Source organism: Culex quinquefasciatus, chromosome 2 (assembly GCF_015732765.1).
Source record: "Culex quinquefasciatus strain JHB chromosome 2, VPISU_Cqui_1.0_pri_paternal, whole genome shotgun sequence".
Taxonomy (NCBI): domain Eukaryota; kingdom Metazoa; phylum Arthropoda; class Insecta; order Diptera; family Culicidae; genus Culex; species Culex quinquefasciatus.
In genome coordinates this window covers 125195385-125220693 of record NC_051862.1, presented here as the reverse complement: position 1 = coordinate 125220693, position 25309 = coordinate 125195385, and the positions used below count along the sequence as shown (strand labels likewise).

At 38.8% G+C, this 25309-nt stretch overlaps 3 protein-coding genes across 3 annotated transcripts; 1 reads left to right on the top strand and 2 right to left on the bottom strand.

Moving 5' to 3' along the window:
• Positions 1 to 12608: 12608 nt before the first annotated feature.
• Positions 12609 to 13464, bottom strand: LOC119766306. Its single transcript, XM_038250772.1, has 4 exons — positions 13420 to 13464; positions 13072 to 13356; positions 12839 to 13011; positions 12609 to 12774 (listed from the first exon to the last, which is right to left on the bottom strand). The coding sequence occupies exons 1-4, from the start codon at positions 13462 to 13464 to the stop codon at positions 12609 to 12611; spliced, it is 669 nt and encodes a 222-aa protein (XP_038106700.1).
• A 2212-nt stretch (positions 13465 to 15676) lies between these two features.
• LOC6047194 lies at positions 15677 to 16495 on the top strand. Its single transcript, XM_001864246.2, has 2 exons — positions 15677 to 16094; positions 16150 to 16495. The coding sequence occupies exons 1-2, from the start codon at positions 15744 to 15746 to the stop codon at positions 16441 to 16443; spliced, it is 645 nt and encodes a 214-aa protein (XP_001864281.2). The 5' UTR covers positions 15677 to 15743; the 3' UTR covers positions 16444 to 16495.
• A 49-nt stretch (positions 16496 to 16544) lies between these two features.
• LOC6047193 lies at positions 16545 to 22644 on the bottom strand. The gene is made up of 3 exons (XM_038250770.1): positions 22601 to 22644; positions 21483 to 22540; positions 16545 to 17171 (listed from the first exon to the last, which is right to left on the bottom strand). The coding sequence occupies exons 1-3, from the start codon at positions 22642 to 22644 to the stop codon at positions 16600 to 16602; spliced, it is 1674 nt and encodes a 557-aa protein (XP_038106698.1). The 3' UTR covers positions 16545 to 16599.
• Between the last annotated feature and the right edge of the window lie 2665 nt (positions 22645 to 25309).

Below are 25309 nucleotides of genomic sequence, written 5' to 3'. Positions count from 1 at the left end.
GTTCACCATTGTCTCGGCTTTGCCAAGATATCTCCCTCCCCACTTTCATATCTTCCCCCCATCATATTTAGTACAACCAGACCGCGTCGTCATAAAATTTAAATAAAAGGACCGCTTTACTTCCACGTCGAGCAAATTCGCGACCTCCCCGAAACTGAAAACAAACAAAACAAAAAATAATCAACCCCAAAACAAAGGCCACGGCCATTTTCTCACCCTTCCTAGTTCCGAAAGGAGAACGCGGGGCGCGAAATTGGTATTTATGCGTCTCTGGCGACCCCTTCGGCGAGAGGAAGCTTTAAGCTTGAACCCGCCAAACAAGAGTACAAGGACACTTTCAGAGCAGGACGAGGACGACCGCACATGGTCATTCTTGTTTTACGGTTCGCTTCATGAGATAGAACAAAAAAGAATGTTGTACACAAAACACTTCTCTTTGAGCAATTTGACCAAACACGTCCACATGAAGCACGACCGCGCTATAAAGTGTTAAGGGATGAGGGAGTCCGCTTTATGGGATAGAATGAGGAGTTTGTTTACTGTTCGGATGAAAAGAACGATTTTCGATTCAGGACCCCTGACATTTTCAGCACTGATCCTGAGTACAGTCATCCCACATATTCGGAACACCCACAAATTCGGAACACTTTCGTGGTAATTTGTCAATAGCATGCCAAATGCAGCTTTTCTCTCGACCCTTTTATTTTTAGGACCTTTATTTGGACTTTCTCTTGCTATTTCATTCGTGAACAAAAAACTTCATTTCACGACTATTTTATCCAGAGCAGCACAATTGTGGAACACCTGAATTTAACTGATATTTTCACAAAAAAGTTATCAGACCATTCATAAAACATTACTAAGCATGATTTTTATTGGTTTCAGAGTGTGGAGTCATTATTTTGTAAAAAATATGTACTCCTGGAGAGAAAGAAAAGTTTGTTTACATCGTAAGAAAAAAGTGTTCCTAATTTGTGGATTTCAAGGGTCAATGTTTTTCTTTAAAAACTCGATATAAAACGTAAAAATGTACAGCTGGTCTATACATCAATCGAAAGATCGGAAGAAAAGCTTTCACATGAAGGTAAAAGCAAATCATTATGTTCAATTATCGATTATCTATGAATTTTTGAACGTTGGTCGATCTGTAAACTGTTTCGAATATGATGGATGACTGTACAGTAGGGTGCCCAGAAAAAATGACCCCCTGCTCCACAAGCGGAAAACAGTTTTTTGGGTTATTTTAAGCATCTGTGTAAATTTTGAGCGAAATTGGTTGAGATTAACCCATTGATACCCGAGCCTAAAGTTGATGAAAAAAATGTTTTTCATACAAAAATGACTTTTTTAAATCGCTAATAACTTTTCAGGATCAAGTTTTACAGCTTTGGTATGTTCTACAAAGTTGTAGAGCATTAAATTTTCAATGAGAATCTCACTTTTGGGAACATTTGGATGGAAGTAGCGCGCCGTGGAGACCAAACCGTAAGAAAGTTGGATTTTCCATACATTTTTTAAATTTTTCCCATACAAACTTCACCTTCGAGTATCAATGGGTAAATGTTGACCGATTTTGCTCATATTTGGCCCAGAGTCCTAAAATAGCTCAAGGAACAATATTCAGCTTGTGGAGCGAGGTTTTGAGAAAAAGTCCCATGTTCTGGACAGTCCCAGTGGTGCAGGCACGCGGTTGCCTAGTGTTTTTTCGTGTTGTGTTTTTTGTGTTCGCATGCAGTGGTTGTTGTTTTTTTGTCGTGTTCGTTTTGTACTGTATTCGTGTTCAAAACTAGCATGGTTCATTGCGGTAATGGTATTGTTTTTGGTGGTGGTGGTGGTGGTGATGGGGTAAAATAAAACAAACATTCAATTTACTAAGATTGAGTCCAAAACTTCCCTACACACTAGGTGATGTAGAGATATCTGCGCATTATAGATAGGTGTTTACTAACATACCTTCCCATCCCCGAGGTTAGCAAGGTACCGGCCAGGAGCCCCTTATCTTACTGGGTAGTATTAATGTAATCCGTTCACAGAATCCTCTCTGCGGTTAATTCAGCGCAGTAGGCCTGGCCGCTTTAATATACAACTTTTCTCGGGCTGGTTGCGCTTGTGTTGCTAGAAGGGACTGAACTACCCCTGTTCGCATAAATGACCCATATGAGTAGTTATCTAGTTTTCAAATTTGTATTTTTTGATTTGGATGAAACTTTGTCCATGCTTTCTCTATTTCAGAAGAAGCAATTTTGCATCATTAGTTTTTTCATAAAAGTCTCCAATTTTTAGGGGCTGGTCATACAATTATGTATTTTCATTTGGTATGTTCAGCATAGTTGTAGCTATGTATATAAATAATTGAGGCTTTTCGGGAAAATAGATACACATAAAAACAATTCAGATTTTTTCATAGAACTTTTTATCACTCAAAGTTGAGTTCCTTAAATCCTTTTTTTATTTTTTTATTTGTTTTAGGGGACTTTTGAGCCACGGTGCTGAATGGTGCAAAATCTGATTCCGTAAAAAAACATTTTTAAAATAAACTGATTTAAAAATACTCGAAAATGTCAAATAATTTCAAACAAATACATATTTATATAATCCAGGGAAGAAATAATCGCAAACAAATCTTTTTCGCTTGCAAACTTTCTTCACCCGCGAAGGAGAGATCAGGCGAAACACGCAAAAGAAAATCGCTCCCGAACTTCTCGAAGAAAATCAATCAGCTGAAGATTTGATGTGAATCACCTTGTTAGCACCACTTAAATTTAATTATTTCGTTTTGTTTACACACATTGCACATCTATAAAAAGTGGCAGGTCATTTTTCAACGTGTGACATTACACCTGCAAGTGTAGTAGAGAAATAGATGTTCCGCCGAATAATCAAGATGATGATTTTTTGAGTTTCTTTCCACTGATCTTTCGTGCCCGAGAAGAGAAGGCCATTTTCGGTTCCGATTTTTTCTCTTGATGATCGTCAAAAGATTTTCTTTTAATGATGATTCTTCCATCGCTGATAAAATCTAGATCAAATTGCAATCGAAAAGAACTTCTCCGATTTTTTGGTAAAGTGAACCGTTTTAGAGTTATAGTCACTATACTGCCCATGTTCACATAAATGTCCCATATGCAAAAACAGTTTTCGGAAATTTGCGTTTTTTTTTTCAAACACTTCAAACCTGAAAAAAATCTTTTTGAAAAACTAAGAATTTTGTAAATTTGGTCTAAAATAAAATTAAGGAAAATTATCTTTTCAAAAGTTATGCCTGATTTTAAAATATTGAAAAAACATCTCGGTGAACCTCGTTGGATAAATGTACGACTCGTGCTGAAAAAATCCTCTTTTTGCAACTTGTTGCATAAACTTCTATAGGGTGGCTTTCGCATTCGCATTTGCATGGTGATCTTAACTGGTTGCAGACTAGATTTCGTCGAGTATATGTGATGGTGGCTTTCCTTCATAAAGTATTAAAAAAAAAGAAAAATGCTAAAATGTCTTAAAATTATAACCTTAAAGTGACTATTACTTAAAAACGGTGCACTTTATGGATCGAAGCAATCTGTGCCTGTGGTCGGACGCGTTTTTTGTTTGCTGTCATTTTCATCCTTCCGATAATTTTAAAACTTTCTTCAAAATGTGTGTTTAATAAGTTGAAATACAAAGTTCTCGTTACTATTCGGGTGCAAGACATTTACAGTGGGAGTGAATTGGAAGCTATTTTCATGAAACATGAAAAATTCGATTCCACGACAAGAGAACAAGAAAACCAAGACAACATTCGCGATGTGGCCATCCATTCAAGCGTTCCTGTGAGTCCAGTTCCTGCCAGGACGGCATCGGGGATGTATTTGATGGCTGATCCTTGCCGACAACAGCGTCAATCAAGAATTACTTAAGAAGGTTTGGGTGGTGATCTTCGTCCTGCCACTCTAAAGTCGTGCTTGCTGTATATCGTGCGGTACCAGTACTGTCGAAAGTTCTGCTGATCAAGGCCGATTCAAGACAAGAACTCAAGTAAAATGAAGATTCAAGTGTAACACGGGATATGTCTTGCGAGTCTTCACCCGAGACGATTGGAGTTGTTTTTGAAGATTTCGTGTTTTTGGTGAGAGCTTTCCATTATTATTTTCAAATAACTCTTTCATCTATTCTAACATTCATACATTTCAATAAAGACAACTACGCCACTTTACTATATACGCAGTAGGGTGTTCCCTTGGTCGTTCGCTGTGAGTTGTGGATTGCCTGCTTCTCTAATGAAGGTTCGACTGAGGGGGCATGCTTATTAATTTCTCGTCGCTCCATACCCTCAGTGACGTGATGGGAGCAAGGGCGTCTATGCGAAGTGTCCCTACACCCGCTACAAATTTCTGGCGCTTGGGGAGGGTAGAGGGATACCATTTTGATCTATGCGCCGGTATTTGTAGCACTAAAATTCGTGCAAAAAAACTTATGCACGTGGGTGTACAGATTACGGAGTAAAAGATGATCGAATTGTTCACCTAGCGCTCACATGTGTTCCAGGACCAAGTTGCCTGCGGGTATGGGGATCTTACATACATACATACATACATATTACTTAAAAACGGTGCACTTTATCAAAAATCATGGGAACATGGGCAGCGAAGAATTCATCAAACTAAAGAGGAATATTGAGACAGCGAAGATTGTCAAAAAAAAAAGAGTTTACATGACTTTCTAACTGTGTTGGTTTAGGCCACATTTTGCGTATTGATTATTGAATTTAAATATTCTATATAAATTTGTATAAAAAGCCCAATTCTTAGGATTTTTATGATTTACGCGACAAGCCAATCCACTGTAAAATCTAGCTGAAACTTTCAAAAATACTTGCTGTTTCCTCATGCTTCAGATATTGTCACTATAACAGCAAAAATGAAAATTATCCTGCCGAAATATCAGAATTCCCAAAATAAGCAAAAGTCAACTAGCAAAATGAAAATTGTTGGTTTCATGATTATTTAACACTTCAATATCCAAGGTTAAAATAGTAGTTTATGCAACAAGTTGCAAAAAGCGGTTTTTTTCAGCACGAGTCGTACATTTATCCAACGAGGTTCACCGAGTTGGATAAATACGACGAGTGCTGAAAAAATCAAGTTTTGCAACGAGTTCCATACAACATTTTTTGCAATTCCGAAGTCCAATTTTCATGTATTTTGTCAATAAATCGTTTAAATCAAAAAAAATTTGAAAAGTATTACTATTCAAAACAAGTGCTGAAAAGTTCAACTTTTCAGCACCTATTTCAGTGCTGAAAAGTAGAACTTTTCAGCATTTATTTTGCAAAGTGTTGCTATTCGATTCTGTTATTTTTGGTGCAGAAAAGAAGGCTGTTTCGTCGTTCAAGAATGACACGAAAAGTAAGTAGTTTCACGACGGAATTGCAAAAAAAAACTTTATATGGATCGTTCCAACATTTTTCGAGCCTTTGTGGATAAAAAAATAGTTGAAAATTTCAACACCAGTATTAACAATCTTTTTTCACCATAAGTTTCTTGCTCAACTAATTCTATCTAGTCAATTGCGATTAAAAGCTTTACTATTCACAAGCTTCTATTCAGTTCATTGCACTTTTGTTCTGACAAATCCCTGCGCCATTTAACTTGGAGAGACTTTCTTCATCACAATAAACTCTTTTATGTCATCTCGCAGAAGGGGAGAGCAACCTCCCGTTTCCGTTTCCGTTATCCTTTTTTGTCGAGGAAAGCGATCCCCCTAGAAGGTACATAATCTTGGCGTCCTTTTCTTCATCTTTAAGACTTTTTTTCGTCAAAAAGTCGCAAGACTGTATGTGTGCATGCGTGTATGTGCGCGCGCCAGGATTTCATTTTGTGTACTTAGTGCCAGAGGGCATTCGCAGTCGTTTTCAACATAAAATTTGTTCTATTTCATCCTCCATCCTCCCCATTATCAAACACCCGCAGCTCAAATCTCGTCTATAAAGTTGGGGACACAAAAGCTTTCTGCCTTCGCCGCCATCGTGGTGTCGTTCGCGCGTCTTTGGCAATAAATTTTACGTTGCCCCCTTATTGGTGGAGCTTCTTTTGTGTTTCTTTGTGAAACGGAAGTTCAATTCAGTGCGTCCTCTTCAGCAACAGTTTTGCGTGAACGATAGGGGAAATTGGGGTTTGAATTCTTGTTTAACAAGGAACTTTTAAATTTAAAAACAAATCAGATTTAACAACAGTTACAACAGTTTCAAAGAAAATGTTAAGAATCCCCAAAATCCTTTTTAGAACGAACCCAATGACGTCATCGAAACCCAAATTAAAATCAACATTCCCTGTTCGTTTTCCTCCTGAAAATTTCCCTCACTTCTTACCACCCACCCCCTTCTGATGCTGCGGCACGCCATGGCGGAAGGCAATTATTATTGAAATTGAATGTACCTAAAATGTTTTTTCGTGGAAAGGTAGCTAAGGGGGTCCCTTTTCGATATCTGTGACCTAGAAAATATTTCACCTAGGGATTTTCGATTTTTTGTCATTTTCAGTTTTTTAACTGTATAAATGGAGGCGCACGGTACTTTTGGTTACTTTGCGGTTGCACAGCACCTCCCTAATCCTTTTAATTGCAATGGATACTGATCAAAGGGGTCGTCCATGAAATATTTCACAATATTTAAGGCCCCACCCACCCTTACAACCCCCTCCTCATCCCCCTTATTTATTTAACAAAGACAATAACATTATTTTTAGTATGAGGCGTCATCCATCAAGTATGGCAGACTAAAATCAGCAAAAATAACCCCTGCCACACATTGTCACGCTGACTACGCCCCCTTAAAAGTACGACACGTTTTGTACCCTAATCTTATTTTTTTTGTACATTTTTATTTATTTTATAATTCTGAGTTCAATTTAACAGCTTATCATTTTTATAGGATATGTTTTTAATTTTTGTTATTGTTGAAATCACGATTGATGATTCAAGTAAGTAATTACTAATGATTTAAGTATATAATATCTATAATTAACAACTATGTTTCTTAATGCCTTTTATCATGTTTGATTTATGAGTTACGTTTATTAAACATCGAATTACTTTATGTAAATATTTTACAACCGTGGTGTAGGGCTAAGCGTGGTTGCCTCTCACCCAGTCGGCCTGGGTTCGATCCCAGTTGGTCCCGGTGGCATATTTCGAGACGAGATTTGTCTGATCACGCCTTCCGTCGGACGGGGAAGTAAATGTTGGTCCCGGTATAACCTAAAGGTTATGTCGTTAGCTCAGTCCAGGTGTAGGAGTCGTCTCCCTGGGTCCTGTCTCGGTGGAGTCGCTTGTAGGCAGTTGGACTCACAATCTAAAGGTCGTCAGTTCGAATCCCGGGGTGGATGGAAACTAAGGTGTAAAAAGAGGTTTGCAATTGCCTCAACAATTAAGCCTTCGGACACCTAGTTTTGAGTAGGAATCTCGCAATCGACAACGTCAAGGCAATGCCGTAGAGCGAACAATTTTATTTATTTAGGCCTGATTTTTTCAAATGTTTTATATAAATAATGCACTTGTTGTACCTTATATTGTGAAACATTTCATGGACGACCCCTTTGATCAGTATCCATTGCAATTAAAAGGATTAGGGAGGTGCTGTGCAACCGCAAAGTAACCAAAAGTACCGTGCGCCTCCATTTATATAGTTAAAAAACTGAAAATGACAAAAAATCGAAAATCCCTAGGTGAAATATTTTCTAGGTCACAGATATCGAAAAGGGACCCCCTTAGCTACCTTTCCACGAAAAAACATTTTAGGTACATTCAATTTCAATAATAATTGCCTTCCGCCATGGCGTGTGCGGTGTTCTTCTCTCAATTGTGTACCAAAGTTTGCCTAAGCTTTTTATGCTCTCTCCCTCTACCACCCTCTATCTCTATCTCTTCTAGCGTTCTATTGAGTGCTATTTGGGGAGGAAACATGCTCTGGTTGGGGACAAATCTGCCATCACAGAGAAGTCAAGATAGGAAACACGACGCAAACAGCGGAGGACAACGGACGAATGAACGATAAAATTGTTGGAATTCAATCTCCTAGTAGGGTTTGTTAGCTGTTTGCAGTTCCTGATTTGCTTGTGATTAATTCTCTAGAATGTAGATTTTTTTTAGATTTTTATTTTTTAAATTTGGAAGAAACTTTGTCCACACATTCTCAATGTCAAAAGACGCCATTTTGCATCATTAGTTTTTCCATACAACTTTGAGGACTATTTATTAGGGTGGCTTGAAGTACTATGGGAAAATTTCAAAATAGACTAATTCAATCAGAAAAGGCATTTTCCGGTTCCATTTGGGCCCCCAAACAACCCCCAAAAATTTGAGAGCGCAAAGAGATTCAAATTGGTATGGGAAACCCCTCTTTTTTACATTTTGATTTTTATAATTTTCATTTTTCACTAATTTTAAAAACTAACACCGTAGATGTACTGAATGTCCTCTAAAACTTTCCCGAAGAAAGTATGGTTCTATCTTGCTTCTGGAAAAAGATACAGAGTTTTTAAAAGAGGCATTTCAAAATATGTGCTAAAAATTATATTTCGTGCCAACACTGCCTGTACTTCGGTAGATATTTCAAAATCTTAATTTTTAACGTAATAAGGAAGCAACCCAGCAAAATTGTGTCTTAGGAAAAGTTGTTGTATATGAATGTGGCTTTAATTTAAATTTATTGACATGCAGGGTGACACACCTACAGGGTGTCAACCAAGCCATAACTTCTACTAGGGACCTTTTAAAGCGCTTTAAGTTGTTAAGCTACCTATTTCAAAAAAATTTTACATGGTTTGAAGACAAGGTGGCAACAGGAACAGGTATATTTCCCCTATAGAGAATTTTCTCAGCTTTTCAAAAATATTTTTTTCAAAAGTGGGCAAACATGGGCACCAATTTAAAAAAAAATGAATAACTGTGACTATTTCCAAAAAAAAAGTTACCTGAGAATGGCTGTAACTTGAAAACGGTGCACTTTATCAAAATTTCACTAAAGTACCGTAAAACGGGGTGACTTTGATAGGTTTGCAAATTTTTCGCAAAATGAAGAGTACAATTAAAATACGTAAGGAATGGTTTAGAAACGTACCCACTGAGAATTTTGGCTCGAGCTTCGAGTCGATCTGGCTCGAGATCGAGCCTGAATCGAGTCGAGGCTCGAGCCAAAATTCTCAGTGGGTACTGACCGTGGTAGAGAAGTGTTCAAAGTATGAAGAACTTTTCATAAAATTTTGACAAATTTAAAAAGTTAGTTAACTATAGTTAAGAAAATGTTGATGAAAGTCATTATTTTAAACTTCTCAAAGTGTCTTGATTTTCTCAATGAACATGATTTTTAATCGGAAAACGGAATGCATTTTCGGATTCTTTGGACAATTTTCCACTAGGAGAAGGTTAAAAAAGTTTATAAATAATAAATAATATGTGTTTTTAAAACACAATTTAAAAAAAAATCTCTAAATTAAAAAGCAATTTCTGTTGAACAAATTTCATGTAAAATGTGAAAACTTGTGATTCGTGCTTCGAATTCAGTATAAAATGCAATATAAATCGATAATTTTACAAACAAAACTAGTTTTAACAAATTTCAGGCAAAATTTCGACTTTTTAACAATTCTATCTAAAATTTATTTATTTATTTACACTTAGTTAACTAAATATAAACATTGATTTTTTTTTCTTAAAACTATATCAACTACTTTAGTGATGGTACATTTAGCGTACAAATAAAGTTTGAACATCTTAAATATGATTTTAACAAGAAAAACTATGACTATCAAAGTCACCCCGGAATTATAACTAAGAATTTTTAACGTAACTATTTTTCTAAACATTATGGAAAAATCTTGTTTTCCGAAATAGTGCATGGACTTTGTGTGGTCTACCCCAGTACATGTTTTAAAAATAATAATCTTGAGAAAAACCTTACCTGTTGGAAAATATTCTAAAAACAAATCGATATCCTATCAAAGTCACCCCGGTTTACGGTACATTTGATTGCAAATTTGATTTTACATCGAAAAATTAAGTTGATTTTTTTTTGCGACCAGTATTTCGATTTTTTGAAAAAATCGGTATTGATTCAAAAATTCATTTTTTTGCAAATCAAGTTTTAGTGACAAAAACTTAAATAAAAAATCACCAATTTTTTTACCGTGTATCATACCTACAACTTTGCCGAAGACACCAAATCGATTAAAAAATTCCTTCAAAAGATACAGATATTTGAATTTTCATACATCATTTTTGTATGGACAGCTGCCAAATTTGTATGGAAAATTATATGGATAAACTAATGCAAAATGACTTCTTTGGGCATACCGAAGGAACCAAAAAAGTTTCAGTCGGATTAAAAAAATACAAAAATTTAAATTCTTAAAAAAGACCAATTTCGTAGAGAACTGTTCTATCCAAATAAAAAAAATACAAAACCTTGAAAAAATGCGAAAATTATGTTCCTATTTTTGCTTTTTTTTTTGTTTAACTGCTGGCTTTTTATTTTTTAAACTAGTTTTTTCACGAGTTTAAATACCCGTCCTTGTCAAAGTTTGTAAGAACATATATTTTGTGACTTCCAAACAATATTTTCATATATGGTTGAAGATAAAATTAATTGATAAAAAATCAGCAATGACTCTGTTTTAAAATATGAATTTGTAAACTAAAACCAAAACGTATGATTTTGTATGATTTTTGTATTTATGTTTATTTTTTCCGATCCTCAATAACAAATGAGACACTTCCGAGGACTTTTTCCAACTTGTTTAAACATATTTGATGCAAATAAACATTATTTTTGGATATGCGCAACATGGCAATTTCTATCATACTGTTGCAATGTTATATAACTATGGTTGGAAAGGTACATTTGGAAAACAATTTGTTTCTGTAGAAAGAATCAGCAAATTTGATGAAAAAAAAGCTAAAAATCTAAATTGGGTTTAAATTGAACCGATTCCTTAAAAAAAACAAACATGTGAGTATTTCACCAATGTTTAATGAAATAAGTTTCCAGAATTAAATATATTTTTATCTGAAATGAATATTTTCTGATTCAAAACACTTGGATAGGCCCTTTGGATTATCAATCCGAGTTTTTAATGTGTTCGTGTCGTCGCCGCACGCCGCAATTCGAGTTGTCAAAATTTCAACCAATCAAAGTGTGGGTCCAAAATAGATCCAGCGATGGCTCCAAAATACATTCGATAAGTCTAAAAAGCATTCAAAAAATGTTTTACTTGAAATGCTTATGATAATAAAATGATTGAATTATTTTCAATTCTCAATAGTACACTTTGTTAAGCATAAATTAGGCTACAAAATAGTCCTGGAATGAGCAAAATAAGTTAAACCGAGAGTTAAACCGTTCCCGAGAACAAGGCGAAATATGATGAAGCTTTGCATAGTAGGTCCAAAATAGGATCATTTACCCTATAAGCGTTTGAAATCATACAAGTTATTTCTGGGCCTGCTGGTTTTTTGTAATGGCACCCCAGTACCTTCGAGTAATGGCCTATCTACAATAACTTAGCTTAGAACATCTAAGTAAAGTACGCAACTTACGGCCGTCATCCACAATCAACTTAGAAATTTTGCTGGGCTGATATACGTTGCTATGCAGTTGTTTGTTTACCTTTGATATTGAAACGTCAACTTACCGTAGATTTTGAAATTTTTCAAACCATACGTCAGTTTCTAATTTGATTACTTTTCCATTGTAGAAGCTCGGCTTTATTTCCATTGATTCAAATTCCTAAGCTAAGTGAAATTTTCTAAGCTAAGTGATTGTAGATAGGCCATAAGACGTAGTCTACGTCAAAATATATTTTTTCAATTATATTTGGGTGAAAAATGTAATTGTTCTAGGAATTTTGAGGTGCATAAAAAGTTTATTTTTTAGGTCTAAGTACATTAAAACTGACTATAAATAGCAACATTGTTACACAAAACATGATGGTAATTTAAAGTTTGTCCAGTGATAAAAATATGTGTTCTCCTAAGAGTATAAGTGGAAACCTAAGGAAAAAGTCATTCATTAGAAAGTCAGTTCGTTTTCATTTTCAAGAAATTTAACAAATCAAACAAAATACGCGCCTATATCATCTCACCTCCATCATAATTCTCATCTTTCCTGAAATCGCACCTTCCGTTCACCGATCCCGAGGCCCGACAGTCACGTCGCAACGTCCTCCCCAAACCTCCCACTTTTCAACCGTCTAGTTACGTCACAACACCCATTCCACACGATGGTCCCACACCCACTCCTGGTGTGGCCCCAATCCGGGTTCTCTCGTTCAGAAACAGATGAGCAAGCGTTATTGCTCGCATTGACGTCATCGTCGTCGAGGACTCGCTAGTCTCGGTTTTAGAACTCGAACCGGTGTGACCGATTGTGGCCGCAAAAGACGGAAGTCATGCCAAACACAAATAGAACCTTCCCCCCCTGGGTTGACCCTTTTTGCTTTAGGCGGATGTTGATTTCTCGGGAAAGGGAAACAGATTTCAATCTTGTCATCGTCCAATTCGTGTTTTGGAGCTTTTAATTAGAGTTCAGTTTTACAGCTGCTAGTCAAAGTTAAATAAAAAGGTTCAAACTTGGGCTCAAGTTACTTCTCCTCTGAAGGATACAGCGAGGTCCAGTTGTGGCGACGAGGAGCGGGGGAACCCTTCTTCCGGGCTAGCCGTGATTTTAGCAGGTCCAGCTCGCGCTGCAGCTTGGTCGATTCCTGCTGGAGCTTCTTGTTGGTCGAGGTAGATTCCTCCAGTTGTGCTCTAGAAAAGGGAAAAAGGAGATAGGGTAGAGTAGAATAGAGTCGGTTCACAGTTTAGTTTTTACTTGAGTCCTTCCTTGACCATCTCCAGGTCGTGCCGTCGCTGCTTGGCCTCCTTCTTCCGCTCTGCGATCGAGGCCAGCAGTTCCCGCTTCTCCTCGACCGTCTTCCTGTACTCCTCTTTGGTTTCGCTTGTCTTGCGGTGAATTTCGTCCACATCCCGAACTCCTTCCGGCCCCTGCAAGCAAACCAAAATCAACATCCGAAGACCCGATGCATCTGGATTCCTTTTCCTCACATCCTCCCCCACCAGCTCCCGCACGGCGTCCTTCGCGTTCTGGATAAACAGCTGCAGCTCCCGAATCTCGTAATCCAACTCCTGGTCCTCCCAATCCGGTTCGACCGCGCCACCTGCGCCACCAAAGTCGTTATCCGGCAGCTCGCGGATGTACTTTACGTACGCGGCCAACTCCGCGTGCAGGGCACCGTCCGTGAAGAGTGTCACCAGCGGGTGGTACACGCTGCGCTCCAGGTCGCCGATGTGCGACTGGAGCTTGGCCACGGAACGCAGGATGCCGTAGTCCTGAGTGGAGTTTAGTCATTTAGTGGAACTATTGCAAGAATTACAAGTAATTTGAGTACTTACAACATCGTTAATAGTTTCTTCCGTTGTTTTCTCAAAGTTTTCCATTTTTTTACAAGAATTTTTACAGCAATAGTTAAAAGTTTACGGAAATTTTCAGAATCAACCAAAATAATGAAAATCAAAACACGTGGTGAGCAGGGTTGCCAGAAATCCAATATATTCATCGAAATTGGACATTTGGTCGAAGGTCATTTCGCCGAATGGGATGTTTGGCTAAACAGATATCACGCTAAGTCCAGATAACGCAGATCTGTGTAAAATTTGACAAATGGTACGTTCGTTTGATGGCTACACCCTTACCAAAAATCATGATTTTTTGAGTTCCAAATCCCACTTTTCATACGATTTTTTGAGTTCAACCCATATAACCATTTTTATGGTTGTAGTACCTGTAGTAACTCAAAAAATCGTATGAAAAGTGGGATTTGGAACTCAAAAAATCATGATTTTTGGTAAGGGTGTAGTTCCACACTGAGTGCCGCACACAGAGCTGTCAAAGTGTTTGTTTGAAGAAAAAGATGCTAACAATGTTTATCTTTTTGGCCAATTTAACAAAAACTGCTCAAATTTAGTTTAACTGTAAAAAAAAATCGTTAGTGTTTCGGGCCTGTGCTGAAAAATCTGTATTTGTGGCAAGCCTGCTCGAGCCTCGAGTCGATTTGGCTCAAGATCGAGCCCTTAAAAGTCCACGTGGTTTATGGATGGTCCCTTACTCAATTGGGTCATTGTCTGAGTACAATGACCTCTTGTACGACCACAAAGAGTTTAAAATGGATTTTTAAATCATTTTTGAAAAATAACCTCGCGGTCCTTCTTGACAGAAAATTTCCTACTTGACAGCTCGTTCCAAGGGGATCATTGTCTTGTCATTATTATTTTTTGCATTAAAATGAAAAAAAGTGATCAAAAATGGTTTTTGATCGTATTTTTACCGTTGTACATAAAAATTTACATAGGGCTTTAGTACCCAATTGATATCTTCCAAGCACTAATATAGTTTTGATAGGGCTGTCAGATTTCCAATCTATCTTAGTCAACTCAATTAAATTCCGTTTCAGAATTCCGATTTAGTTGACTGGGATTGTGATACATTGTGTGGCAATCGGATGAAGGCTTCCGGCCTCTCGTTCGTCTACAAATTCCTGATCAAATTTTCCGCTTCTGGTGATAGAACTGTTGTGCTTGAGCAAGGCTACATTGGCTGAAGGTTTAGCTCCCGGGCGTTCGTGGACAGAATACGGACAAAGTTATTCGATCCCGTGGACAATCTAACGATGCCATTGTTTGGATGCCCCCGGTGGTGGCCGACTTAATAAAAATGCGGCGGAATTAGCTCCAAAAATTTTCGGATGGAGAACGGCAAATTTGTGTTTTGTTTATTTATTAATGTACGTACGGCAAAAGGTAGAACGTTAAAATGGGTTGAACAAATTCAGCCTAAAACAACCAAAGTTCCAGAACGGTGCTGGCTCCGAGCTGGAGCTTCCAGACCCAGCAGCACCGAAGTGTCACCCCCCAAGGATTGTGCTCATTGAGGGAGCGTTCATTTATTACGTAACGCAAAAAAATGGATTTTTAGACCCCCTTGTAAAGTAGTTATTACACTACGGCAAACAAACAAACAAACTCGCACTTTCTGACAGTTTGCCAATTTGTCTGCTTGGATTTGTTTGTACAAACGTCAGCCTGCATACAATTTGCCTTGTTTGCGAGTTTGCCGCAAACAAACTTGCGAGTTTGGCAAACTGTCAAACACGAAAAAGTGCGAGTTTGTTTGCGGTAGTGTAATGGCTTCTTAATAACATTTCCATACAAATTTCAAAAACAAAATGTATGGAACTTTAGAATTTTTTGAAAATTTCAAAAAACTGTACCGGTTTAAAAAAATGCAAAAAATTGAATTTTTTTTAACACCTAGGGAAAAACTTTTTTTTATCCTACTTTGAAACTGCTGCTGTTTGAAAGAATTAAAAAAAAACTTACGAAAATAATTGGTATAGTATTTTCTTACTACGTTCTTATCTATTTTTCACAATAATTCATTTTCTGTCAAATGTTCATTCGACGAAATGTCCCGCATCCATTTTTATCAGCTTGCTATTTGTTTATCTATTCACCGCTAGGTGACAGCAGCTAGCTCGCTTCAATTACATAAAATACATCGCACAACTTTTCTAACCAACCGTCGTGCGACCCCTCGTCACTAATAATTTTGCAGTTTTGACAGTTTGCACAAAACACCGGCAAACTTGTTTACATCGCTCGCAGTTCGTTGGCGCAAAATCGTTACAAAAATTTGAATTCAGTGTTCAGTTCCTTTCACGATGGCCGAAAAACCCAAGTGCAAGTACCGCAAGGCATTCCTTCGTGACGTTGACATCCCACTCGCGACCAGCAACGCCCGCGTCCTCAAACCATCGGCCGGAACCAACCAACAACAGCAACAAGCCAACGTTGCCCAACCGCCAAAGCAAACCAAATCCATCCTCAAGCGGACCAGCCTCGTTTCGACTACTCGACCTGCTCCGGCCCATTCCAGCAAGTTCAAACAGCCGGAGCTGCACACCGCCCTCAACGTTCAAAAGCAGATCGAGAAGGTTCAGGGTGCAAAGGTCAAAGCCCCCGCCAGCATCGGTGAACTAACGCCAAAGAGTCAGAAATTTGTGCGGAATCAGGTTTGGGCGATTAAATTTTGATTTCTTTCTTGAAATTAAACTTAGTAATTTGCAGATCACCCGCAAGCTCAACTTCCAGCACGACGACAACGTGTTCAAGGGTCTGGTGCCGGTCAACGTGAACGATTCCGTCCTCATTCCCGCCCGGAAGCGACCGTTGCGCAGCAAGTTCGTGGCCAAGGAGAAGCGCGACCCGGAGCCCGAGCTGGCCGACTTTCTGCGGCCCATCGCCAAGTGCAGCATCGAGTTCGAGCCGTACCTGCCGCCGGAACCGGCCCCGCGCCGGCCAAACTTTGACAACTTTGCCCACATTATGGACGTGTTCGGGAAGATCGATGTGGGGGCGTGAAGGAAACTCGTGATTGTGTTAAGTTATGACTTACGACAGTATATGTATTAAGTGCGAGAGAGAGAGAGTGTTTAGTTAAATAATGAAAATAAGCTTATTAATTTAGTCAGCAACCGCTTCTTTTTGGTTTCGTGTCTGAAAATGCTTTTGAGAAATTCACGTCAAAGTTGCTTCTTCGTCAGATTTTGCCCCGTTGGCCGTGGCCACTTCGATGGCCTTCTTCAACCTTGGATCGCGGATCTTCAACGCCGCCACCCCTCCACCATTCGCAACCACTGGCGTCGGCCTCACCTCCGTCGGACCAATGTTAAACATCAGCTGCAGCCGCGGGTCCAAACTGAACGTCGGTTCCGTCACAAACGACTGCCGCAGCGCTTCAAAGTTCGGCTTCGGCACATCGATCGGAATTAGTCGATACCCGACAATCTGTCCACGCCCAGCGTCAATCTCCCTCGCCGGTGTGTACTTGTCGATGAGCGACTTGAACGGCAACCGGAAGCCACTCTGGCTGCTTTCGCTGTCACTTCCGAACGAAATGCTCAGCTCCGGATGGGCGTCCTGGACCAGCGAGTCCAGCTTGCACATTTGCTCCACCGTTCGGGCGGTGGATTCCCGCGCCCGGGGGTCGTTTTCCTGCTCCTGGACGGCGGCAAACAGCACAAACTGCAGCTTGTCCTCGCCGTCGGAGCTCACGTCGCTTGCTTCAAGTCTGGTCGCTTTCGAACGGTCTGGGGAGAAGAGTTTTCTCGGATTAGTTTTGAAAAGGACGTAAAGAACATTTCAAGCAAAACAATGTAAATGGGCCAATGTGGATTTGTAAATAAACAGGCTGTCCTTCTCATGTCAAATGTAAACATCCACTGACATGAGCAGGACAGCCTGCTTGTTTACAAATCCACATTGGCCCATTTACATTGTTTTGCTTGATTTGCAAGGAGCGATAAAAAGCATTTCAAAAGTGTTTGAAATTGTTCATATTCAAACTTTGAATGCCAAAAAAATTTAGTTGAAGAGCATAAAGTTAAAATAAATAATAAATCCTTGTCCTCCTTTGCTCCCCTTGATCTTTACTTATTTTCTCCTTCAACTTATTTCCCCCTTTTACCTTTTTTTCTCTCCTATTTCCATTATTTATTTGCTCCCATTGATCTATAACTCATCTAACTTATTGTTTACTGCTTTACTCTACTCCCCTTTTTTCATTTACTTCTTTTCTTATTTTACTTCAATTTTATGTACTCTTTCCTTTTTAACTTCTTTACTACTTATATTCGTTTTCTCTTTTCTAGTCTCCTTTTATCCCTTTTCACTCTTTACTTTTTTTTTAGTCTTTATGTTTTCCTTGATTCGTTTTTCGTTTGATATTTTATTGTTTGCTTCTCTTTTTTTACTCCTTTACTTTTCATTTTTTACTAATATTCGATTTTTTACTAAACTTCCCCATTGCTTCTTAACTACTCTTACTTATTTATTCCTCCATTTATTTTACCGTTTTTACTTCTTTTACTATTTTTCCCCTTCCTTCTTTGCTCCTCTTTTCGTTGCTTCTTAACTCCATTTACTTCTTTTTAATTTTTTTTTCACCTTTGCTTTACTTTTTATTTTACCTCTTATCTTATTTTACTCCTCGTTATTATTTATTTTAGAGTTCTCATCAAAGGACAGTAACAAATTGAAGATGAAATTTAGCAAAGAGTAAAGAATAAAAGGATAATATAAAAATAGGATCGTAAAGGGATAATAGAGGGATATAGATGCAAATAATCAGTTATACAAGAAAAGAAGTAAGATGAGTATAAGGAGTGAACAAGTAAAAGGAGTAAGACGAGCAAAGAAGAAAAGAGTAAGTCCAAAATGCAGGGTAACCACTCAAAGCCTATTTTCAAATTTCCGACTTTTCCAGAATGCTCGAATAATAGGCATTTCTTATCTAAAGAATTATTTCAAACATAACACTTTCTATGAGAATTTAAAAAAATCCAACTATAGGCAATTTTTGTAAATATAGAAACTGAACAACAAATAAAAAAATAGGTACTTCAAAAATTTAAATTCATAATCATGATTCAGAGTAGAAACACAAACAATTAGTCTTTGAAATATACTCGAAAGATCAACAATACTTATAACTTCTATTTTATTTTTTAAATTTGCAAACGTATACTTTTTGATACTTCGTTTCAAGTGGAAATGACAAAAAGTTAAAGACAACTGAACTTAAAATTTCATTCCTATTTTTTTTAAATTTCATCATCATTTTAAATCAAAGAACGATTTAAACATAATTGCTGTTATTATTCTTTCAGAGGCTTAAGAAAACTGCCAAGGAATTCATAAAAAATGTTTTTGCCAATTTCCCTTTTTTAATTTGGTAATTTTTTAAATTGATTTTTTTAATCAATGTTTATTTATCTAGTGGCCACTATTTAACTCTTTTTTAATTTTTATCAATGAAAATTCAGTTTGATATGATTTGTATTTTCCCACTTATTTTAAGCAAAATGTTTGAAAAGAAATTTTTTTTAAACAATTTTGCAATAATCTCAAAATTTCTTGGATTATTTTTCAATTTTGGATTTTATTCGATATTTAAGTTTTCCGAAAACGGCAAATCAAGCTGCATTTATAGTAGGTAATTTTTCTATACTGTAAAGCAGAATTCAGTGTATTCAATTGTAAAATTGTAAAAAAAAAAACAAAATTATTCAAGAGTTGAAAAATAATTTTCAAACAAGTATGCCTAGAATTCCCGACATTTCCCGACTTTTTGACAAGAAAATCATAAATTCCCGACTTTTTCCCGATTTTTTGCGGATTTTGGCGAATTCCCGACTTTTTCCCGACTTTCCCGATTTCCCGACTTGAGTGGCCACCCTGAAAAATGAATAAAGGTGTAAAAGAAGAAAAGGAGTACCTAACAGAAAAAAAGAAAAAAAGCAAGCAAGAGGATCAGCAAAAGGTAAAGGATCAAGGTAGTAAAGGTTCAAAAGACAAGTTAAATAGTGAAAAGAAGGAAATAGGAAGTAAGAAAAGTATTTAGAGGAATAAAGGAGTAAAAGGAGCATAAAAGAGTAAACAATGAGGAGTAAATAACAAAACAAAAATGAGTTAACGAGTAATTTAAGAAAAAAGATTAAAAATAAGAGGTGAAGAGCGAATATAAGTAACGGAGAAATCACGAGTAGGAGTAAAAAGAGTAACAAAAAAGAATAATCATATGTGAATTTAATAAGAAAAAGATAAAAGCATAAATGAGTAAAAAACCGAAAAGGAATAAGTAGAAACGGTAGAAACAAGTGAAGAAAGAGAAGCAAAGGAGTAGGGCGAGTTCAAAGAGTAGGAGACGAAGCAGAATAGAAGGGGAGAATGAATAAAAGTTGAAAAGAAATAAATTATCAAGAGGAGCGAAGGAGAAAAAGGAAGTAAAGGTGTAATCAAAGTGAAGAAGGATTAGTAGAAGGCAAAGGACATTTACAAATTGATAAAAAGGAGCATATCAATGAGTAAACACTGAAGAGTAAGAGTTGTGAAGGAGTTAGAGAAGAAAAGTAAAGAGCTTTAAGTTTTGATGTAAAGAGTCAAAAAATTAAGTAAAGTCCAGACTTTATTATCCGAAGTTCGTTTATCCGAAGGTTAGAGTGGACCTTCGGATAATCGAATCACATACAAATATTTTTTTTCATATTTGTTTAATTTTCTTGCTTTTAACATCAAATTTGAGTTCTGCGACACCATGTTAGCCAAACTTAAAAATATATATATATCATTAAATCACAAAATGCATTTTTTCAATTTTTGATCACCAGCATTGTGGCCGCCATCTTGGATTTACAAATTCTAAATCACTTTCATACATCTTTCCTTAAACCGCGTGTGAAGCATAAGCATAAGTGCCCACACGCAGTTGCTACTCCGTTATTGACCAGGACCTCCAAAAGTTACATTCACGAGCCGTGGAAGATGAGTGGAAGCTAGGTATCTTTCCTCGTTTCGCAACTTCTCAAAGGCCCCTGTCGATCAATACCGGCGCCGGTTACGACCAGAGTAAGTCCGATACATGAGTGCTAGAGACCCCCAACTGACTGCATCTCCGACAATGTTTGAGTTTCAAAGGGGGTTATTGGACATGCCTTTCGATCATATAGGAGGACTTAATCAAGCAATATGACTTGCCTTACAAAATTTAGTCAATTTTTATCAAAAACTATATATCTAAAGAGACCAAACCGAAAAAAATCAAAATCATGCTTATCAACCGCGCGAAAAGCTGCTCGCGATCGACTGATGATGCCGAGAAAATAATAAGCACTTATCTCTCCACAAGATGGACACCCGAAATCTCGATTAAACATACAAACCCAAAAACGGCTTAAAGCAGCGCATTCCTTTGGACAAGGGCAAAATGAAGCAAGCGGTTTTCGCCATTATAGGTGTCTCTGAAGTGATGTGATACTATCGGAAGAATTTGTAAACGGAAACGGAGATCATCCAGACCTTTAGAAAAGATGCTGATTGACGAAAATACATTTTGTAAAGTTATTAGAACACACAAAATATATTGTCGACAAGCCGTGCCTGATGGTTATGTGGAGAGTAAAATTTGGGATATTTTAACCTAAACTTTTTAACAACGTCTACCAGTGCAGTTTGATGATGGTAAATTTCCCTCAAATTAACTGAACTCTTATGTATTCCAACTACGTGTATTACAACACTACGCAAGAGCCCATAATCAGTAACATTGATCCGAACCTTAAAACCATCACTGGAGCAGACGTAGAGGATGCTGTCGTAAAATAACTTTGAAGGATAATTGACGATACTCAACTTAATAAAGATACTCAAAAATGAAAGATTCATTAACGAATTACAGTACCATCATAGTGATGGAGTAACATTCAAGGCTATCGCAGAACTTGATGTTACTTTTAGGTACTTAACTCTTACGTCCGTTAGTGGGAAATGCATATCCAGTGCCTTACAATTCTGAATTTGGATTATTCAACAACAAAAAACTAACAAAACATGTAAGCACCCACCTGTTGTCCCGTTCTGTCCCTTCTCCCCGCTGCTGTCGGAGAAATCCGTCGTGAAGCTTCCCTCGAGCGTGGTTGCGAGACTCGTGTTGTGACTCTCCTGCGGGGTAACTTCCTTCGCTGCTGCTGTTTCAGCCGTCGTCGCCGCATCTTGCTCTTCGTTCAGAATGCTCAGCAACTCCTGGTCACTGAGCGCCGGAACGGCCAACGGAGGCACGGGTTGCGACAGATCCAACTCGGCGGAGAACACGTCCAGGTTGGACGGAACTTCCTCGAAGAGCTCTTTGTCCTCCTCGTACATCGACTGCTTCCGGTGGGACTCTTTGAAGTTTCCAATGTTGATGATCGTGTCGTAGTCAAATCCCAGCTCCATCATCGAACTGGCCCCGAGCTGGAACAGCTGGTCCTTCGTCTTGATTCCCGTCTTGGCCAGCGTGGCGATCTGCTCGGCCGAAATAACCCCGGTCAACTCCCCCAAATCACCCAGCTTCTCGTCAATCATCTTGTTTATGGCAACGGTCTTGATGACCTCCCCCAGCAGCGTGTCCGAAATCGATTCGCTCAGTTCCGCGCCCAAATCTTCGTCCAGCAACCCTTCCTGCTCCATCTGAAGCAGCTCCTGGTGCCGATCCTCAAAGTTCTTCCTCAGCAGCGCACTCGGAAAGCACGGAAAGCGTTGCATCAGATTGGCCTGAGCCGTCGTCACGTGACGCCACAGAATCCGCTTCATTTCGTCGTCCAGGGCCTTGCCGTGGCGCAGCCGGCACTGCTTGCCATCCCGGCACTCGTAGCCAAAGTAGTAAAACTTGCAGGGGAAATCCGCATGCATGAAGTAGCACTGGTCCGCGCGGGAACACTCGTCCAGGAAGTAAAACCGGCACAGCTTCTTCTGCGGTTCCATCGTTCCGCCCACCTCCGGATCGTCCAGATCATCATAGGCAGGACGCTTCATGCCGGTCTTGGGCGAAAAACCCCTCGGCGCAACCTCCGTGACGGAGTCGCATTCATCGTTCGTGGGCGGACCCCCTTCCGAACCGGAATCCGGATCATCTTCCTCTTCCCTAGAAGAAACCAATCTAAAAAAATCAAACCAACCTCCAAACGCCCCCCGAAAAACTCACCGCTCCTCATCGGGTGCAGCATCCTCGGCTTCTGTTGCGGACATGTTCGTGGAAGAATTCAGTTAACCACACAAAAATGACGAAAAACTCGCGGAAAATCCGATTTTTTCACGCAATTTGCCGCTTCGAAGGCATAACCCGACTTTTTTGCACTGGAAAAAATAAAAACATCGCCCAAAGTTGGCGCGTGCTTGACAACCGTTGAGAAGGAGGGGAGAGAGAGACCAGAAAAACATCGCGTGTTTTGAACTTTATTTGCGCGGCAAGGCTGCCAAACCTGCCAAATTGAAATGGTGGGAAGAACTTGGTGGTGGCGCCACCTCGTGAGGAATCTAGGTTTTTAAGCGAAAATGGCGTTCGAATTGTGAACGCCCGAATTGTCAAAATCGCGCAGTAGCACCAACATTAGAAAAAAAGTATGGCTGTCATGCCATGGCACACTTTTTTCGTAATGTTGGTACCACTGCGTGATTTTGACATTTCGGGCGTTTACCATTCGAACGCCATCTTCGCTTAAATATCTGGATAGCTGAAAAAACAAAAAGTCGAAGTACAGTACTTGTTCGGTAACTGGGCTGAGAACGTAGCCCAGTCACCGAATGCTGCTCGCTAACTGGGATGAACGAAAAAATACGAGGGGACCACCGATGCATCATATTTTCCTGATGAAATATCAAAATAATAGCACTGACGAACTGACGTGCCACCAAGAGTTCAAACTTGACCGCACATTCCCATCTTCCTTCTCATTCACCCTCAGCGATCAGTGATTGTCAAAAACACGGTTTGATAGATGCGCAGCTACGGAGCAGAGAAGCTTTCTGACGCAACATGTGAAAAGGGCGAAGATCATTATTAATCTATTTTATTTTTCCAACATCCTCAGGTAAAAGTATTCATTTCACAAATTATCCAACGTTAAATAAAAAAATTGATTGATTATTGTATTTCCTTTCATGATTTGTCAGAGTTTATATCAGCCCTTTTCACTTGTTGTCCCTACATGTTTCGCAGCACAGGAACAGCTGCAGTGGCTGAATGTCAAACTCGAATTTTGACATTCACTCAAGAAGAGAAAAGTAGGAAAAAAGAAAAGAAGAATGCGGTCAGAAATGATCAAGAAATTTGTTCCTGGTGGCACGTCAGTTCGTCAGTGATAAAAGTTACTGAAATTAATTTACAATGCTTGCTCTTTTTATTTTTTTAATTTTGACTTGAAATTAAATAAATGTCTGATTTTTTTTTATTTATTGAAAATGATTTTTGCTACCATTAACTCCTCGGTCATTTCGGTTTGTTTTGGTTTTTTTGACGTTTGTCTGCTTTTTAACTGGGCTACTGTCCTGTTATCGAGCGCGCAGTTAAAAAGTAGCCCAGTTAAACAGCGCCCAGTTACCGAACAACTACTGTAGTTATGTCACAGACATAACCGGAATGGCGTAGACTACGTAAAGTTTTGATATATGGACATAAAGTTTTCCATATCTTAATTTTTGAAGAATTAGCTAGATACTTGAAATACATTAACGGAATAAGATCGTGAATGGGAGATGGACCCCCCGACAAAACAGAACTTACACATGCTTAGGCCAGTAAACTCAATCGGACCGTGTACGTACCGGTTGTTGAAACGGAATTCGTATACGATTCGAATTGAATTCCGATTGAGTTGACTTTTACTAGAAAGAGATGGCAAATCTAATGCGAACAAAACCGCAGCTGCAATAGAGTTATCTACGTGCGCATGTATTGCGTGCACGTACACGAAAAAGATTGAGGTTAAATTTTGTACCCTCCAGCAAAACAAATGGCGTGCTTATGTGCGTGAAATCGGGCTTAGATAACTCCATGTAAACATACTTTGAATAGGTTGGTAAATCTTTGACTAGAAAGCCTTATTCAAACAACAACATAGAATAAAGGAAGGAAAGAGAAGAATGAAAAACGATTTTTTCGCGAACCGAATGAATGTTTGGTAGCAGAATGAGGGGGAGGGAGAGGGATTGGGGGCGAGAGCAGCCTCAGAAAGCTGTGCAATCCGTCACCCCTGAAGACCAACATTTGTTCCTGAAAGGCATTTCACCGACTCATCCCGGGTGGGACGAGAGAAGGGGAGTGAGGGCAACTCCGGAAAGTTTCGATCCTCAGAAGCTCCAAACGGTCCGGCCATCGAGAGGCAACTGGCTGACGAGAAGACGATGCGCGCTTCTATTGTAGCTCTGGTCCCTCTCTCTCCTGCTGCTCTGGTCCTTTTCTGCTGCTGCTGCTGTTCTGGCCTCTCTGCTCTGCTGCTGCTGGTCTGGCCGGTCCGACGTCTGAGACGTGAATGTTGGTCTGAAAACTGGCGCACTTTCTTATATATGTTTTCGGCCTGCTACTTCCCCTCCTTTTTCGCGACCGACATCGCGTTGCTCGGGTGATTTTCCCCTCAAAATAGGTACTTGACATTCCCGTCTGTGAGTGGGAGGCGCTCATTTTGCTTGCACAATCTGTGCATTTTGAAAACATTTTAAAACATTGAATTGTTTCAATAGTAAAACTATTTTGCCAACAATGAAAATTTGATAGCAAATTGCTGAATAATTTTCGAATCGAATGGAACATAAATCGTGTCGATTCGATTAGAGGGAAGGAAGATATAAGCGTTTGACGGATGACGCAGTATGTATGTTTTTTGGAATGGCACCCCAGTACCTTCGAGTAAGACGT

What these genes read in the sequence shown, in the direction of transcription:
- LOC119766306 (XM_038250772.1), bottom strand. Translation starts at nt 13,464, where the DNA reads ATGGAAAACTTTGAGAAAACAACGGAAGAAACTATTAACGATGTT. An exon ending in GGGAGCTGGTGGGGGAGGAT is followed by an intron (nt 13,012 to 13,071) that starts GTGAGGAAAAGG and finishes GTTTGCTTGCAG; the next exon opens with GGGCCGGAAGGAGTTCGGGA. An exon ending in ATGGTCAAGGAAGGACTCAA is followed by an intron (nt 12,775 to 12,838) that starts GTAAAAACTAAA and finishes TCCCTTTTCTAG; the next exon opens with AGCACAACTGGAGGAATCTA.
- LOC6047194 (XM_001864246.2), top strand. Translation starts at nt 15,744, where the DNA reads ATGGCCGAAAAACCCAAGTGCAAGTACCGCAAGGCATTCCTTCGTGAC. An exon ending in AGAAATTTGTGCGGAATCAG is followed by an intron (nt 16,095 to 16,149) that starts GTTTGGGCGATT and finishes AGTAATTTGCAG; the next exon opens with ATCACCCGCAAGCTCAACTT.
- LOC6047193 (XM_038250770.1), bottom strand. Translation starts at nt 22,644, where the DNA reads ATGTCCGCAACAGAAGCCGAGGATGCTGCACCCGATGAGGAGCG. An exon ending in GCTGCACCCGATGAGGAGCG is followed by an intron (nt 22,541 to 22,600) that starts GTGAGTTTTTCG and finishes GGTTTCTTCTAG; the next exon opens with GGAAGAGGAAGATGATCCGG. An exon ending in GGGACAGAACGGGACAACAG is followed by an intron (nt 17,172 to 21,482) that starts GTGGGTGCTTAC and finishes TCTTCTCCCCAG; the next exon opens with ACCGTTCGAAAGCGACCAGA.